The sequence below is a fragment of the Gorilla gorilla genome, chromosome 10, assembly GCF_029281585.2.
Source record: "Gorilla gorilla gorilla isolate KB3781 chromosome 10, NHGRI_mGorGor1-v2.1_pri, whole genome shotgun sequence".
NCBI lineage: Eukaryota > Metazoa > Chordata > Mammalia > Primates > Hominidae > Gorilla > Gorilla gorilla.
In genome coordinates, this window is record NC_073234.2 from 93,527,456 (window position 1) to 93,541,758 (window position 14,303).

Below are 14,303 nucleotides of genomic sequence, written 5' to 3' on the forward strand. Positions count from 1 at the left end.
AAATAAGATAAAAAAGAGTTTTTACAGAAAGCAATGGGATTAAAGAGCAAGTTGATCACAGGAAAATTGTTATCAGAGAAAGTTTTCTTACTCTAAAAGACAGTTTGAGTAGAGTGAATTAGGCAGAGAAAAATAAGTTACTTTTATTTTATTTCCATCTTTCCAAGGTACACTTTATTAGAGAACTCTACTTAACATCAAGCATATTTTTTAAAATCTTCCATAATTGAAGCTTTTATTTTTCAACCTTTAGTTTTCTCTTGGTTTGTCAAATTACTAGTAAATGTGGGCAGTCATTTCTATGTTTATTTATAATAAACCTCCCGTATATTCTCCCCCAAAAGTTGACATCTATTCCAAATATTCAGCTTTATTTTGTCTAGCCTTCAAGTTTAAAGTGAGCTATGAAGACAGATACATGTTTTAAATCTGCAAAACTGTATACAGATACTTAATTCTCTTGAAAGTCCCTTAAGAACTCAATATGTCAAAAAATCACATCCAACTAGTAGTCCCCTTTTTTGCTGAATAGAAATGCGTTTTATATATGCTAAACGCGTGGTCAACTTTTAGATGTATGGGAAACGCACACCGTGGGAAGACCCTTCAAAGTGGGTGCTTGACACATATCCATGGAGCTCAGCATCTCTGCCTCAGGAGAGCCCAGCCTTACTTCAGCTGCGACCAGAAGATGTTGGGTATGAAAGCTGCACATCCACTAAGGAAGCCACAACCTCAAAGCACATTCCGCAAACTGACACAGAAGGAGATCCCCTGGTAAGAATCAGATGTTCGTTTCTTCCTATGTAATCTTGACTACAGTGTATAGTCATTAATATTTAGTTATTTCTAGCGAAGACATTTGTCATCCTAAGCAACATTTGGAACAGTTTTAACCCTATTATCTTTGGCTTGCTTTGCATGGATGAAAATCTTAAAGTGAAAACCAAACTTGTAGGCTTAAAAAGAAATCAAGAAATGCTACAACCAGAATGAACTCCTAGACTATAATTTTTCTCTTATTATGCATTAAATTGTGTATATAATTAAATAAATATAATTTTCTATATTATGACTCAATTCAATAGGCATTTAAGAGAAAACTCAATTTTTTTCTTAAATAGAAAAACAAAAGTTATGGTATAATGTACTCATGGAGAACTAAAAAATATTTTGCCTATATCAACTAACCTGACTAATTTTATAGAATGGGTCTTCTCTTGCCTACTGTAGCAAAGGATAAACTGACTTGGAAGTCAAATGGAAGTTATGGTTTATTTACTTTTAAAATAGTGGAATAATTGAAATAAAAGTCTGTAAAACTCCAAAGTATGAATATCCTGAAAATTTTAAGTATGTAGGATTATTAGGAAAAAAAACACTTTTTATATATCTATTTTTATTTTTACAGATTACTTTCAATATATTGGTATCAAATGTGAAGTGTTACTAACTCACCATTCTATGAGTATAGAGCTTATTGGACTTTTACAACCAGTACAGAAAGAAAAGATACTGAAATAAAAATTCATCATGTTGCTTAAATCAAACAAACACAAAACATAAATAATTAAAAATCATAACCTATGACTATACCTAAGGATATAAAATTACTTGATATTTTAAGGAATACCCTTACACCAACAACCCTGACACACACATCATCATCATCATCTCAGCTGAACATTTTGGGAATTTCTTGTGGAAAACCTGATAAACTTCCAAGATCCTTTCCCCAGCACAATGCATACACACTGAAAATTTGGCATACAATTTTAAGAGTTTCATAAAATCACTGAAGTATATATATAGACCTACTTAGATTCCAGGGATTTCCTGCTGATTTCTGATCTAGGCGATATATTCCTTAAGAGCCCAGACTTATATTTTTATAACATGGTACCTGGCCTTTTAGATGATTCATAGTTAGGAATCAACAGTGGTGATGAAGTTGGTTTGGATTCAGCATAATTGTGAGCATATACTAAATAATTGCTGATAGAATGATTAACAGAGTAAATATAAGCTTTAGAATATGAGTATGGATTATTTAACCTGAATTCCTAAAAAATTCCAGTCCTACCTCTGCAGTTTTTATATAATATGTCTGTTTTATAAGGAGAGGTGTTTATAAGATTTGTTCTCAGCTTTAGTCTGTAGAGTATGAAACCCTTAGGAAATGCCCACAACTTTCCCAATTCTCATAGTCCAGGTCAGCTCACCCCATAAAGCACTTTTTTTCCTGGTTCTGAATGCACTTGTCTTCTAGTAGAGGAAACAAATTCAAGGTTTTCCATTCTGGCATGAGAATTGGGGTAAAAAAAAATTTCCTGGTTCCTAACCTGCTGCTCTATCAAACATCTTAAGAAACAGGGAGTTATGAGGTCTTACATGCTAAATGGTGAAAGACGTCATCTAAAACTAAATATTTGGCAGGCTTTCTCTGGTTTTAAAAAAATAAATATTCTATCTTTTTTCTTTCTTTCTTACTTTCTTTTTTTTTTTTTTTTTTTTTGAGGCGGAGTTTCATTCTCGTTGCCTAGGCTGTAGGGCAATGGCACGATCTCAGCTCACCACGACCTCTGCCTCCCGAGTTCAAGCAATTCTCCTGCCTCAGCCTCCAGAGTAGCTGGGATTACAGTCATGCACCACCATGCCTGGCTAATTTTGTATTTTTAGTAGAGACGGGGTTTCTCTATGTTGATCAGACTGGTGACGATCTATCTGTTTTTATTTCTATATATTTTTGTAATTACTAGCATGAAGCCAACATATATTTTCAGTCCATTCTAAATCAGAAATCGTACAAAATATCCACTATTTAGTGTCAAGAAACATCCACTATTTAGTGTCAGAAATCCCCATAGCAATGAGTGTAGTGAAGAAACAGGGAAGAAGAGAGGAGAGAGACTTTTTGAATCTGAATGAGGATGCAAGTTTTTGGTATATCTCACATTATGTTAAAAATACAATGTGTATTCACCGTTAACAACAAAGAGAATGTTAATAAGTATGTCCTTAATGCTAAGACCTGGTGATCAGGAGATAACTACAGTATCATTTCTGATCTCCAGAAGCTTAAAATCCAGTAGTGAGGAGAGACTTCTACCTATATGAACTGCAGTAACAATAGAGGCACATATTAGGTAAAATTGTGAGTTCATTGAGGAAGCAGTTAGAATAAAGCTTTACAGAGGAGATGCTTGAGCTGGATCTTGAATGATTAATAGGATTTCACCATATGGTTGCAGGGAGAACATCCAAAATTAAAGAAATAGAATGTGAAACATTAGAGGACAGTATAATAGAAATGATGAGTTTAGGGAACTATACACCAGTTGGTGGTAGGAATTAAAACTGTGGAAGTATACAATTGCTAGATCATGCTAAGCCTTGTTTATCATTGCAGGAAGTTAAAACGTTATCACAGAGACAGTGGAGAACTGTCAAAGGTGTTTGAGCCATGATTTACCTAGTTAGATCTGCAGTTTCTAAAGATCAGTTTAATAACAGAGTAGAGAGAGGACAGACTGAAGGAGATAGGATGGAATCTGGAAGCTTAGCAGATTAGATGGTACCAGTGATGATAAGGACTTGATCAAGGTGTTGGAAATGATAAACATTAAATTTATGACTATAGATGTCCTATTCCATTTAGTGTTGCTATAACAGACTATTTGAGGCTGGGCAATTTGTAAAGAAAAGAGATTCATTTGGCTCATCGTTCTGGTGGTTGAAAAGTCTAGGATTGGGCAGCTGCATCTGGTGAGAGCCTCATGCTGCATGAACTTATAGTGGAAAGTGGAAGAGGAGTGGGAGTGTGCAGAGAGGTCACGTGGTGAGAGAAGAAGCAAGACTCTTTAATAACCTGCTCTCGCACAAGAACTAATCCATTCCCTCCAGAGTGAGAACTCACTGACCCCTAACCAGAATGCCATTAATCTGTTCATGAGGAATCCACCCCCATGATTCAACACCTCCCACTACGACTTACATCCCAACACTGCCACAATGGGGATAAAATTTCGACAAGAGTTTCGGAAGTGATATATCACACGCAAACCATAGCAGTGAGTGTGGGGAAAGAAGTGGGGAAGAAGAGAGGAAAAATATTAACACTTTTTGGAGATTTATGATGTATCACGATAATGACTAAATCATATGTAATCTTCTCTTGTAAACTCCCTTGATTTGAATGCACAAAATAATACTAGGCAAAGGCAAAGTAAATCCCACGTATACATTTATTATGAATCTGAGATGTGGAATGTATTATAATGGAACATATTTACTATATGACACCATTTTAAAAAATTAAGACTTTAATAACAATACTATTACACAGTGAAACTTTTACAACATCCAGCATTCAAGTGATTTCAAACATTTGTGCCTAAGACACAATTGTATCTTTTTTAAAAGATATCATTTATCATTTCTACTCTTACTAAATCACTAGGCTGCTCAAATCTCAGTTTTATTTTATAGATCAGTTTCACCCAAATGCTTGAACATACAGGCAGCTGCTAATGAGTGACAGATTGATAAAAGAAATGGGAGAAGGAATATGAATGGACATGAAAGTAGGAAGGTGGGGATGTGGGTGAGAGACAAAGAGAGAGGAGAGTGGGAGAGAAAGAAACTATGTTGAAGGAGACATTTGACTTTTTGGCTTACTGGGTTTAAAAAGTTATCACCAACTACTTTTATTTCATAACCTTGTGTAGCTTATTTAATAAATTAAGAGAGTCAGATTGAAAATTAGGTTAAAACATATTTTCCTGAGACTATTAAAATGACTTCAAATTATGCTGTAACTGTAGTCTCTTTGTCAGAAATGAATTCTTGCTGAAATTGGTGATTACCAGTTTATCATTTATTTCACAAGCATTTATCAAGCACACTTTTTGTACTGAGCACACAAGCATGCATCGCTTAACATATGACCAAGGAATCATTTTTTAGATTTCTCCTTTCTATTTCTGTAAGTTGGAAAAAAAAAAACTTTTGATTATAAAATAATACAATTAGTATGCATTAGGTAATATAAAAATTGTTACAATTTATAAAAACCCTTGATATGAAAACAAGTCCACTACCCTCGTAAAGACATGTGCCAGTTTTTCTGTGCTTTCTAAAATCATTGAACCATTTATTCACAATTTGCCTTTAAACAGTCTTTTTTTCCGAAAAAAAAAAAAAAAAGTCCATCTCTAACAGTGGAGCTCCAGATCTATCAAAATTCAAGCAATGTGACTGCTCTTTATTTTATAATACATGGAAATGCTAGCTGCCTTTCTCCCCAGGTGCTTTCATGCATATGTCCCTTTTACTAGAACAAACATTACCATTCTCCTATAAGGCTGGGAAACTTGAGACAGCCGCTATTGTTCCAGATGATGGTTTTTGTTTTAGGTGATATATCAATCATATTTTAGCCAGAAATTTAACAGCACAAACTTGACAGTAATTATTTCCTTCTCCCTCTTCAAACACTCATGGTCTGCTTCATTCAGTCACCTCCTCCCGAGGTCAGCTCCTAAACAGCAGATGGTGTGCTTGTGTGCAGCAGCTGGCTTCATTCCTCTCCATACCCTCCTTCTCTCAAGGGACAGTGTGTGTGTGCCTCTGTGTGCGTCTGTGTGTGTATGAACATTCACGACTTTCAGTTGCCATTCAATGCTTTCTGCTTCTCCCAGCCAAAAAGCTGGGAAGCTTGGCGTACTTTCCAGCAATGAACCCAGATGTCCAGCTGTGATACAGTTTCCTTTCCAGTCTCCCTGCTGGAGCAGTATTCATTCACAACCCCAAATAAAAGAGTTATCTAGAGGCCCTATTTTGTCCTTATGGTTTGGTGTTGTAGTCATGTTTGGGAGAAACAGCATAGGAGCCAGGGGCAACGAGTAAAAATCTAAAATTATTTTCCCCTGTCACTTGGATGGGATAAGATAGCTCTTCGGTGTGGCTCAGGGCCTTGTTTTTTATGGGCTGGCTTACTCAATGCATCATTGCCTACATCGATGTCTTTTTTCTTTCTTCAGATGAATATGCTAATGAAACTCCAAGAAGCAGCCAATTACTCGAGCACACAAAGCTGCGACAGCGAAAGCACCAGCCACCATGAAGACATTTTGGATTCATCTCTTGAATCTACCCTCTAGAGGGTGAAAAAAGTTAAGGGAAAAGACTTTGCTTTTAAAAAAATGTTTCAAAAGAAAGGTATTTTCACTAAACTACTGCCAGTATAAAAGCACCCTGTCAAGGGCCCTGACCCAGAGTTGTGGTCTCCAAGGAGGCAGCAGAACTAAGTCTGAACCGCCAAGATGCTAAATTGCAATGGAAGCTTAACTTTAGTTTATTTCTAAGCATTTTTTATATCTGTGGAGTGATAGAAAGCTCCATTACTCAACTGGAAAGGACCCTAATGACAGGGCAACTGAATAGATTGCACATGGGATAGCCAAACTGGACTTTCTTTGTTTCCTCTTTAAAAGTTTACAATGCAGACCATTTTTTGTCCCTTCCTTTTGTTTCCTCTGAGGGGCTGTTCGCCCCAGGCAGGGTTCATCTTTCTGATCTGTCCAACCTCCTTTGTGCCACACGGTGCTGGTCACAGGGCTTCAGTAGTGTTTGTGTTGTGCGCTCACCCCATTCCAGAACAAATCCAAGAGGCCAGTCCTCCATAAGCACAAATGGAATTGTGCAACCACCAGAAAAACACTACTGTGGCAAACTGGAGAAGTGCCAATTTAATTCTAACTGCCACGTTCTCATGATGTGCTCCACCAACTTTTTAGTATATGAGTCACTGGTTTTATAAGGTTGTTTTTACCACAGTGGTCTTTTTAAACCACCTGCCCACTCCCTTAACAAGAGTTTTATACCAATTATTAGTCAACACTGATAAAAGGCTTTTTTAGGGCTTTATTTGTTTGAGCCTTTTCAGTGAAAGAAGGAACATTTCCTATGGTGCTGTCTCACTGCCTTAAAACAGATTTCTATGACAGTTTAACAGTTGGTTTAAATTCTAAACCATTGGTAATTTCCACTGTCTTTTCATTTACAACCAAGCAACACCGGTTAACACAGTAGCCTCATCTCTATATATCTTTCTCTTTTTTTTTTTTTTGAAGAAATGGATAGGAGAAAGATCAGTATTTTTAGCCTTGTGAATAGATCGCTTTGCCTATCCTCCAAAATATTAAAATAACCCAGAAATGCTCTTTGACCGTCACTTAAAACCTAAGACATGTGGCGAAATTCCATCCAGTTCTAAGTGAAAGAGTTTCAGAAGGCAGGAGATTTTGAATTATTATCCAGCAGGGCTGGAAGCACTAGATGCAGCATGAGCACAACTATTCGGCTTTCCTTCCCTATTGTTTTTGTTTTTTTAATGAGTTTTGACGCATGTTGTTTTGATTGCTATTGTTGTACATGAGAAATTCAGCATTAAAGAACACTGAAGCGGTAAGGTCACTGTGGAAGAGGAAGCGTTTATACTGTAAAAGAAGGTTAGATTTGCACAGTCTACTGGGTAGGTATTGTAAATAATAATTTTTAAAACTTGCACAAATCAAAACAAACACAAACAAAATTGTATTTTATCCTGTTGGTGTTAAGAGGTGTTTCACTTGCTGAGATTTCCTGTACATTGCAAACAAATACAGAATGCAAACCCTCAAAGCTGTATTATCTGGTGTGTTTGTCCTGTATTTACAGTTGTTTTTGACTATGCAGGAGCTATCAGTGCTAGAGTGAGCATGCTTCAAAACTGTACATGAAGCCAATATATTTTTGGATAAGTAAAACTGTCTGAAAGTACATCTGTCATGGCAGGCTTTAAAGAGAGTGCATGAAAACTGATCAGTCATTGGAGAAGTTACCACCACACACAAAGGACAGGTTTTAAGTTTATGAAACCCAAGGGCTAGGCCATGGTATAGACTTCTTCTATGAGTGTGTGAAAATGTGTTACTTTTAGGACGTGTATTTGGTGCTACTCTCTGTGACCACCGATGGGTCAGTTGCTATAGAACAACAACACCACCACGAAACATCTGTGCAGTTTTCAGAGTGTCACAAAGTCAATAGGTCCTTACACGGTGCTATTGCCCTAAGGGAAATCCGAACTGAACTTATGCACATAGAATTGTCACCCTGACTTTGAAGCCTCAAACATGGATCAAATCTGTTGTGAAACATCAATATATGTAGCTGGATGAGTGACTAGTTGCCCTTGTATAATATGTGATCTAAGAAAATTGCTAATCTTTCCCTGCCATTTTGAGAAACACAGTCCAAACATGAGCATAAACAGAATTTCCTGCAATACATCCCAGTAGGTCCACCTAGTTTACAACTTAAACTAGTTTGTGAAACATTTGTCTGTATACATTTTATATTTTGTACATTTTGATGTAACATATCATGTAAATAGGCAGAAACAGTGAAATAAATCATCTGAAAAGTTTTGTAGTCTTTGTAAAGCCCCAACAATAAGTACTTGGTGTCAATGGACTTAACTGGATGATGTATTTTCTATTGGTTTATTGTTCCTCTAGCTTGTAAACCAGCTTGCATATATTTTTTTGCAAATGTGCACCCTGTATCTGTCTAAATTATTACTTTGCCATTAAAGTGGAATTATTTATTGACAACATGGTGTGGTTTCTAAGTATGGAAAAAAATAAATAATTTTGCATCAAGAAGTGTCAAGCATTAAAATGTTGCTTGCACTATTAATATGCCATCAATAGGACTGTATGCAAATTTCTATTTTATAAACATAAAAAGGGCTTCAGCTTTCAAATAAATAAAGGTAATCAGTTTATCTTTTTCAATGATAGTTATTTAGTGAATATTTTAGAAAACTCTGAATAGTTTTCCTAAGTAGCCGATGATAAAGTAAGAATATAAAATAAAATGTTGAGATTCACTGAGTTAAATTAACTCAATAAATGTTTCTTTGTTTTTATTCCATTAAATCCTCTTTTGAACTTTTAGCTCTAAAGATTATTTTAAAGCAAACTAATTATTTGGGTGGTAGTTTATTTATTTTAATAGAGAAGATTAAAAAAAGAAAACCTGTTTTAAAATTATAATTTCTTTTTAAGTATCTTGGAAATCTCTTTAACCTCAGTAATTGGAATGTATATTTCTGATGGTATAAGTAGGATTTTAATTCTAAAAGCAGGAAAACTTCCGAATTAGAATAGTTATAGAGCAAAAAAGAAAGGTATTAGTTAAAATAGACCAATCATCCATAATGGGTTATAATCAGTGCATTTGTTCCTTCACTCAATTGGGAGATAAGGAAATTTCCACAATTTATCTTATTCAGACAAACATTGAATTTAGCCAAAATTTCAGTACAGTTCTGCTAAATGCAATTTCAGGCTTCCTAAGTATACATCCTAACATTGTCATTCTTTGTGTGACCTTGGCCAATTTACTCAAACTCTATGTGCCTCATTTTCCTCACTCATAAAGTGATGATAATAATAGTATCCACCTCTCACAGATTACTCTGAAGATCAAATGGGTTATTACATGGAAATTCCTTAAACGGTGCCTAGCCCTCCATAAATTGTAACTGCTTTAACAACAATTAATTAACAACATAGTAAGAAATATTTATTATTTTATTTTCAAACATTCTTGAGAATAAGGTGTAAATAAATTTATTTTAAGGTTTTGAAAGAATATATATTTTAACTCGATTTCCTCATTTATAAAATGGGCATAGAAATAGTACTTATTCATAGGGCTGTGGAGAGGATTGAGTTTAGATCTGTAATCAGAATAATAGCTATCACTCAAGAAACTTTCAATAACTGTTAGCTTCTGTGTTAACACTGCCGTTACTATAAATGAATACTATCAGTAATGTAATATTCTCAGGATTCAATTTACTCATCTATAAAATGAGATTATTATAGTATCTATCTACTCATAAGATTGTTTTGAATAATGAATATTTTAAAATATGTAAAATACTCAGAAAAGATTCTGTCCTGGCTTAAATGTTACCTAAGTGTTAGCTGTTATTATACCTAATATGTGCCAGGCAATTTTCCTAGGAATCAGCGCCATTGAGACACAGGCTATGGTCCTAAAGGATTTAACAGTTAGTAAAATTGGCCAGGCGCGGTGGCTCAGGCCTGTAATCCCAGCACTTTGGGAGGTCAAGGTGGGTGGGTCAGGAGTTCAAGACCAGCCTGGCCAACATGGTGAAACCCCATCTCTACTAAAAATATAAAAATTAGCCGGGCATGGTGGTGCGTGCCTGTAATCCCAGCTATTTGGGAGGCTGAGGCAGGAGAATCACTTGAACCTAGGAGGCAGAGGTTGCAGTGAGCCAAGACCACGCCACTGCACTCCAGCCTGGCAACAGAGCGAGACTCCGTCTCAAAAAACACAATCAGTAAAATTGAGTCTTTGTTCCTCTCACTTCTTCCTTTGATGAATACCTAAGTTCTCTACTATGAGGTTGACTGTAAAAAGCCCTGTGAATAGTCCACTGAATAGTTGTACAGGATATATTTTCAGATACTGATAGAATCAATGATACCAGTGAATTTTGTTTACATTTGGAGAAATTCAAGTACTATCTTTATTTCAGGCTTTGGATTTTTCACATTAAAAAAAGAAAAATATTATTTTTATAAATAATAGGCCACCTTAAAAATGTCTGTTTCTATTTCTTTGATTAGTGAAGATGTTTAAAAGGAAGCTTCAGGCCAGGCGCGGTGGCTCACATCTGTAATCTCAGTACTTTGGGAGGCTGAGGTGGGCGGGTCACGAGGTCAGGAGTTCAAGACCAACCTGACCAACATGGTGAAACCCTGTCTCTACTAAAAGTACAAAAATTAGCAATTAGCCGGGCGTGGTGGTGCCCGCCTGTAATCCCAGCTTCTCAGGAGGCTGAGGCAGGAGAATTGCTTGAGCCCAGGAGGCAGGGGTGGCAGTGAGCTGAGATCGTGCCACTGCACTCCAGCCTGGGTGAGAGAGCGAGACTCCATCTCAAACAAACAAAAAAAGCTTGGATTATGTTTTTATTTTGTTTTCTGTTTTTTGGAGGGACAGCAATTAATAGGTAAAATATTGCCTTAGTGAATTCACTATTATTTTTAATTCAGTGAATATGATTTGGATAAGTAATCATTAAGAGGATCTCTTCTCTACATGAAGTATACATTATCTCTCAATTACCCAGGAACTCATCAATAAGAAAACCTATTCATAGAAATTAAACAGAGCACATTCTAAACTAGAATTTTATTAGAGAAAAATGAAAGTTCTCCAAGTATTTTCCATGAAATTGTAAAAACAAAATACTAATATTAAATAAATCTTTCTCCATCATTTAAATTTTTAACACTTGTCCTTAATATTCCAGAATGGCATGGTAGAGTTGAACTTGATAACAGAGTAAATACTTTTTACACTGATTACATGTTAAGAATAGTAATATTTCCAATATATTAGGCTATATTAACTATAATATTAAAATTAATTCATCTGATTCTTTTTATTTTTTATTTTTATTTTTATTTTTTGAGACACAGTCTCACTCTGTAACCCAGGCTGGAGTGCAGTGTCATGATGACAGTTCATTGCATCCTCGACCTCCCAGTCTCAAGCAATCCTCCTACCTCAGCCCCTCTAAGTAGTTGGGACTACAGGCCCATGCCACCACAGTTGGCTAATTTTTAAAAAAATTCTTTGTAGACACAAGGTCTCACTATGTTACCCAGGCTGGTCTCGAACTCCTGGGCTCAACAGATGCTCCCACCTTGGCTCCCTAAAGTACTAGGATTACATGCATGAGCCATTGCACCTGGCCTGGTTTTTACTTTTTTAATGTGGCTACTACTGAAAAATTTAAAAATTAAATATGTTGCTCATATTTGTGGCTTGCTTGATATTTCTATTAATGCTGATATAGAGAGACTGATCTTTACAAAATATAAATGTGATCATCTCTCTCACCTCTGGTATTTTGCTTTTAAAAATAAGACTCAAATACCAAAGGACAACAATTCCGTACTTAAACTAAATCTTGCTTATCCCTCAGCTTCCTTTATCACTGTGTCCACCACCCCTATTTTGGTACATTAGCCTAACTGTAGAACCTAGAAGTAATTGTTGAAACAATAACAACAATAACTTTATAACTTTCCAGACAATGTAGCTATGACCATATGTCAAAGTTTTATAATCTTGCAGGATGGTAGAAAGTCTCTAGGAGGCCAATTTAAAGTTTCTCTTAAAATAGAGACATCTATGGAAAAGGAAAAGTAGACAAAATAGAGAAGAAAATTTAAACATCCCCAAACTCTTGACCGCCAGGTAGGTGAGTGTGTGACTAGTTCCTTCCTTGTGACAAATATCATCTCATAATTAAATAATTATTTAAAATTCCCAAATGTTTTATCACAATTCAAATTTATTCAGTGAAGGAGATTACAAACTACATCAAGAGATAAATAACATTTTGTTCCAGACCAGGTTTGGTACAATATTTCTTTTACAGTCATTTCCTTTCTCTTACCCCAAGACCTTTATACAGTCTCAAATGTCATTTCCTTAGACAAACCTTTCTGATCCCTCAGATGAGGTCAAAAATCTATGTTATTTGCTTTTCCAGAAAAAAAATTATATGTGTGTATATATATGTGTGTGTGTGTGTGTGTATATATATATGTGTGTATATATATACATATATACACATATATACACATATGCATATATATACCCATATACATGGAATTATATTCGATATATAGATATATTTAATTATTAATATATATAATTATTTCATATAATATTGTGGAATAAAAATATTTCTGAACATGGAGACAGCAACTGAATTTTAGCATATGTTAAGCAAATGCATTAAATTTGAGAAGAACGACTTTTACAGGTGTCGAGCATCTCGGGAAGCCAGATTAGTAATTCGAATGCTAACTGGTGACCAGAGAAGAAGCAGATAACTTGAGGACTGGTGTTATTTAAAGCACTGACTCACGTTTGGGAATTTTTTTTCCCCTTTAGATATAACGTGCTCCATACTTTCTATCAAGTTTTCTTTTTCTTTCAGCTTTTCAATTTTTTTTTAAAGATGCCTTAGTTATATATGGTGCAATTTAAATGTGTGGGGTTTCCTGGGGGAACAAAGAAAATACACCAAGCAGTAGAAATGTAACGCTAGAGCCTAGAGGACAGGTGGCGGCTGGAAAAATCAAAATAGGAATCTTTGGCACAGAAATGAGAAGTGAGGATGTGAATTTCACTTTGGGATTATCCCCCACAAGAGAGACCTTGACCAAGTAAAGACTGAGAATAGATCTTGAAGAATATGGTGAAAATCTTCATAGTTCTTTTAGTCATTATTTGTCAATTTGCCTAATATATTTGTGCACATTTAACATATTTATAAAGGAATATAAGGGGAAAACCATTGAAATAAGAGTCAGAAAAATCTGTATCCTAGTTAAGTTTTGTGATTTCTCCTAGAAAAATCACCTGATCTGCTATTTGTGTTCTTGTAGATTTTATACCCTAAGATGATGACAGATATTAAAATTCACCCAATGTCACTGGAGTGGTTCTGTACATTGTTTGTGGTACAAACAATGTGTATCTATCAGATATTCCGGGGGAGAGTAAAAACTCTAGGTATCTGGTAATAGCCCAACCAAAAACACTTGAGTACAGTTGTGTTCAGTCTAGTTTGATCTAACTTGATATGCTGTGCAGAGGCAGCTGAGTGTATAAGCAGGTTTTGCAGGGTGATGTTCACAGTGTAGAAGCTGGACCAAACTCCCTTATAGGCTCTTTGTGGTAGAGTGGCCGTTTGCCTAACATTAGCAACTCTTTGAGGGGGCAGGGGATCCCTACTTCCCAGGCAAAAATCTTTCCTGATAAGCTATTTACATTCCTGGTTCAGCCCTTCCTCTGGTTGCGGCAGAATGTAGGCCTAGAGATTCTCTTCAGCCTCTTACTGGTAGGGCTAGGGACTCAGCGATGAAGCAATGCTACACAGAAGCCAGGTTTTGGTGGAACTTCTGAGGCTGAAAGCCAGCACTATGAAGAGCTAGAGTCGGGTGCATGGTGGTTGGAGATGAAGTCTCCAATTTGGCTACCACATAAAAGCTAGAGAAGAGTCTTTTCCAATATTAGTGGTTTCTCAAGGGAGGGAAATTCACCTGAACTATATACCCCAATCATGAGGCTTTATGATTTTAGACTAGAGCAGCATTTTCAAGAGAAATATGAGTGCTACATATGCAACTCATTTT

At 35.8% G+C, this 14,303-nt stretch overlaps 1 protein-coding gene across 6 annotated transcripts in view; it reads left to right on the forward strand.

Annotated features, from left to right (window-relative positions):
* Nucleotides 1–8,657, forward strand: part of NAV3 (neuron navigator 3) — an 890,287-nt gene extending 881,630 nt beyond the window's left edge. For all 6 annotated transcript variants that reach the window (XM_055359213.2, XM_063694177.1, XM_063694178.1 and 3 more), the window contains 2 exons: nt 574–777; nt 6,042–8,657. In XM_055359213.2, the coding sequence (XP_055215188.1) occupies nt 574–777; nt 6,042–6,161 (324 nt within the window). In that variant the 3' untranslated portion in view covers nt 6,162–8,657. The remainder of the gene's footprint in view (nt 1–573; nt 778–6,041) is intronic.
* Nucleotides 8,658–14,303: the final 5,646 nt, after the last annotated feature.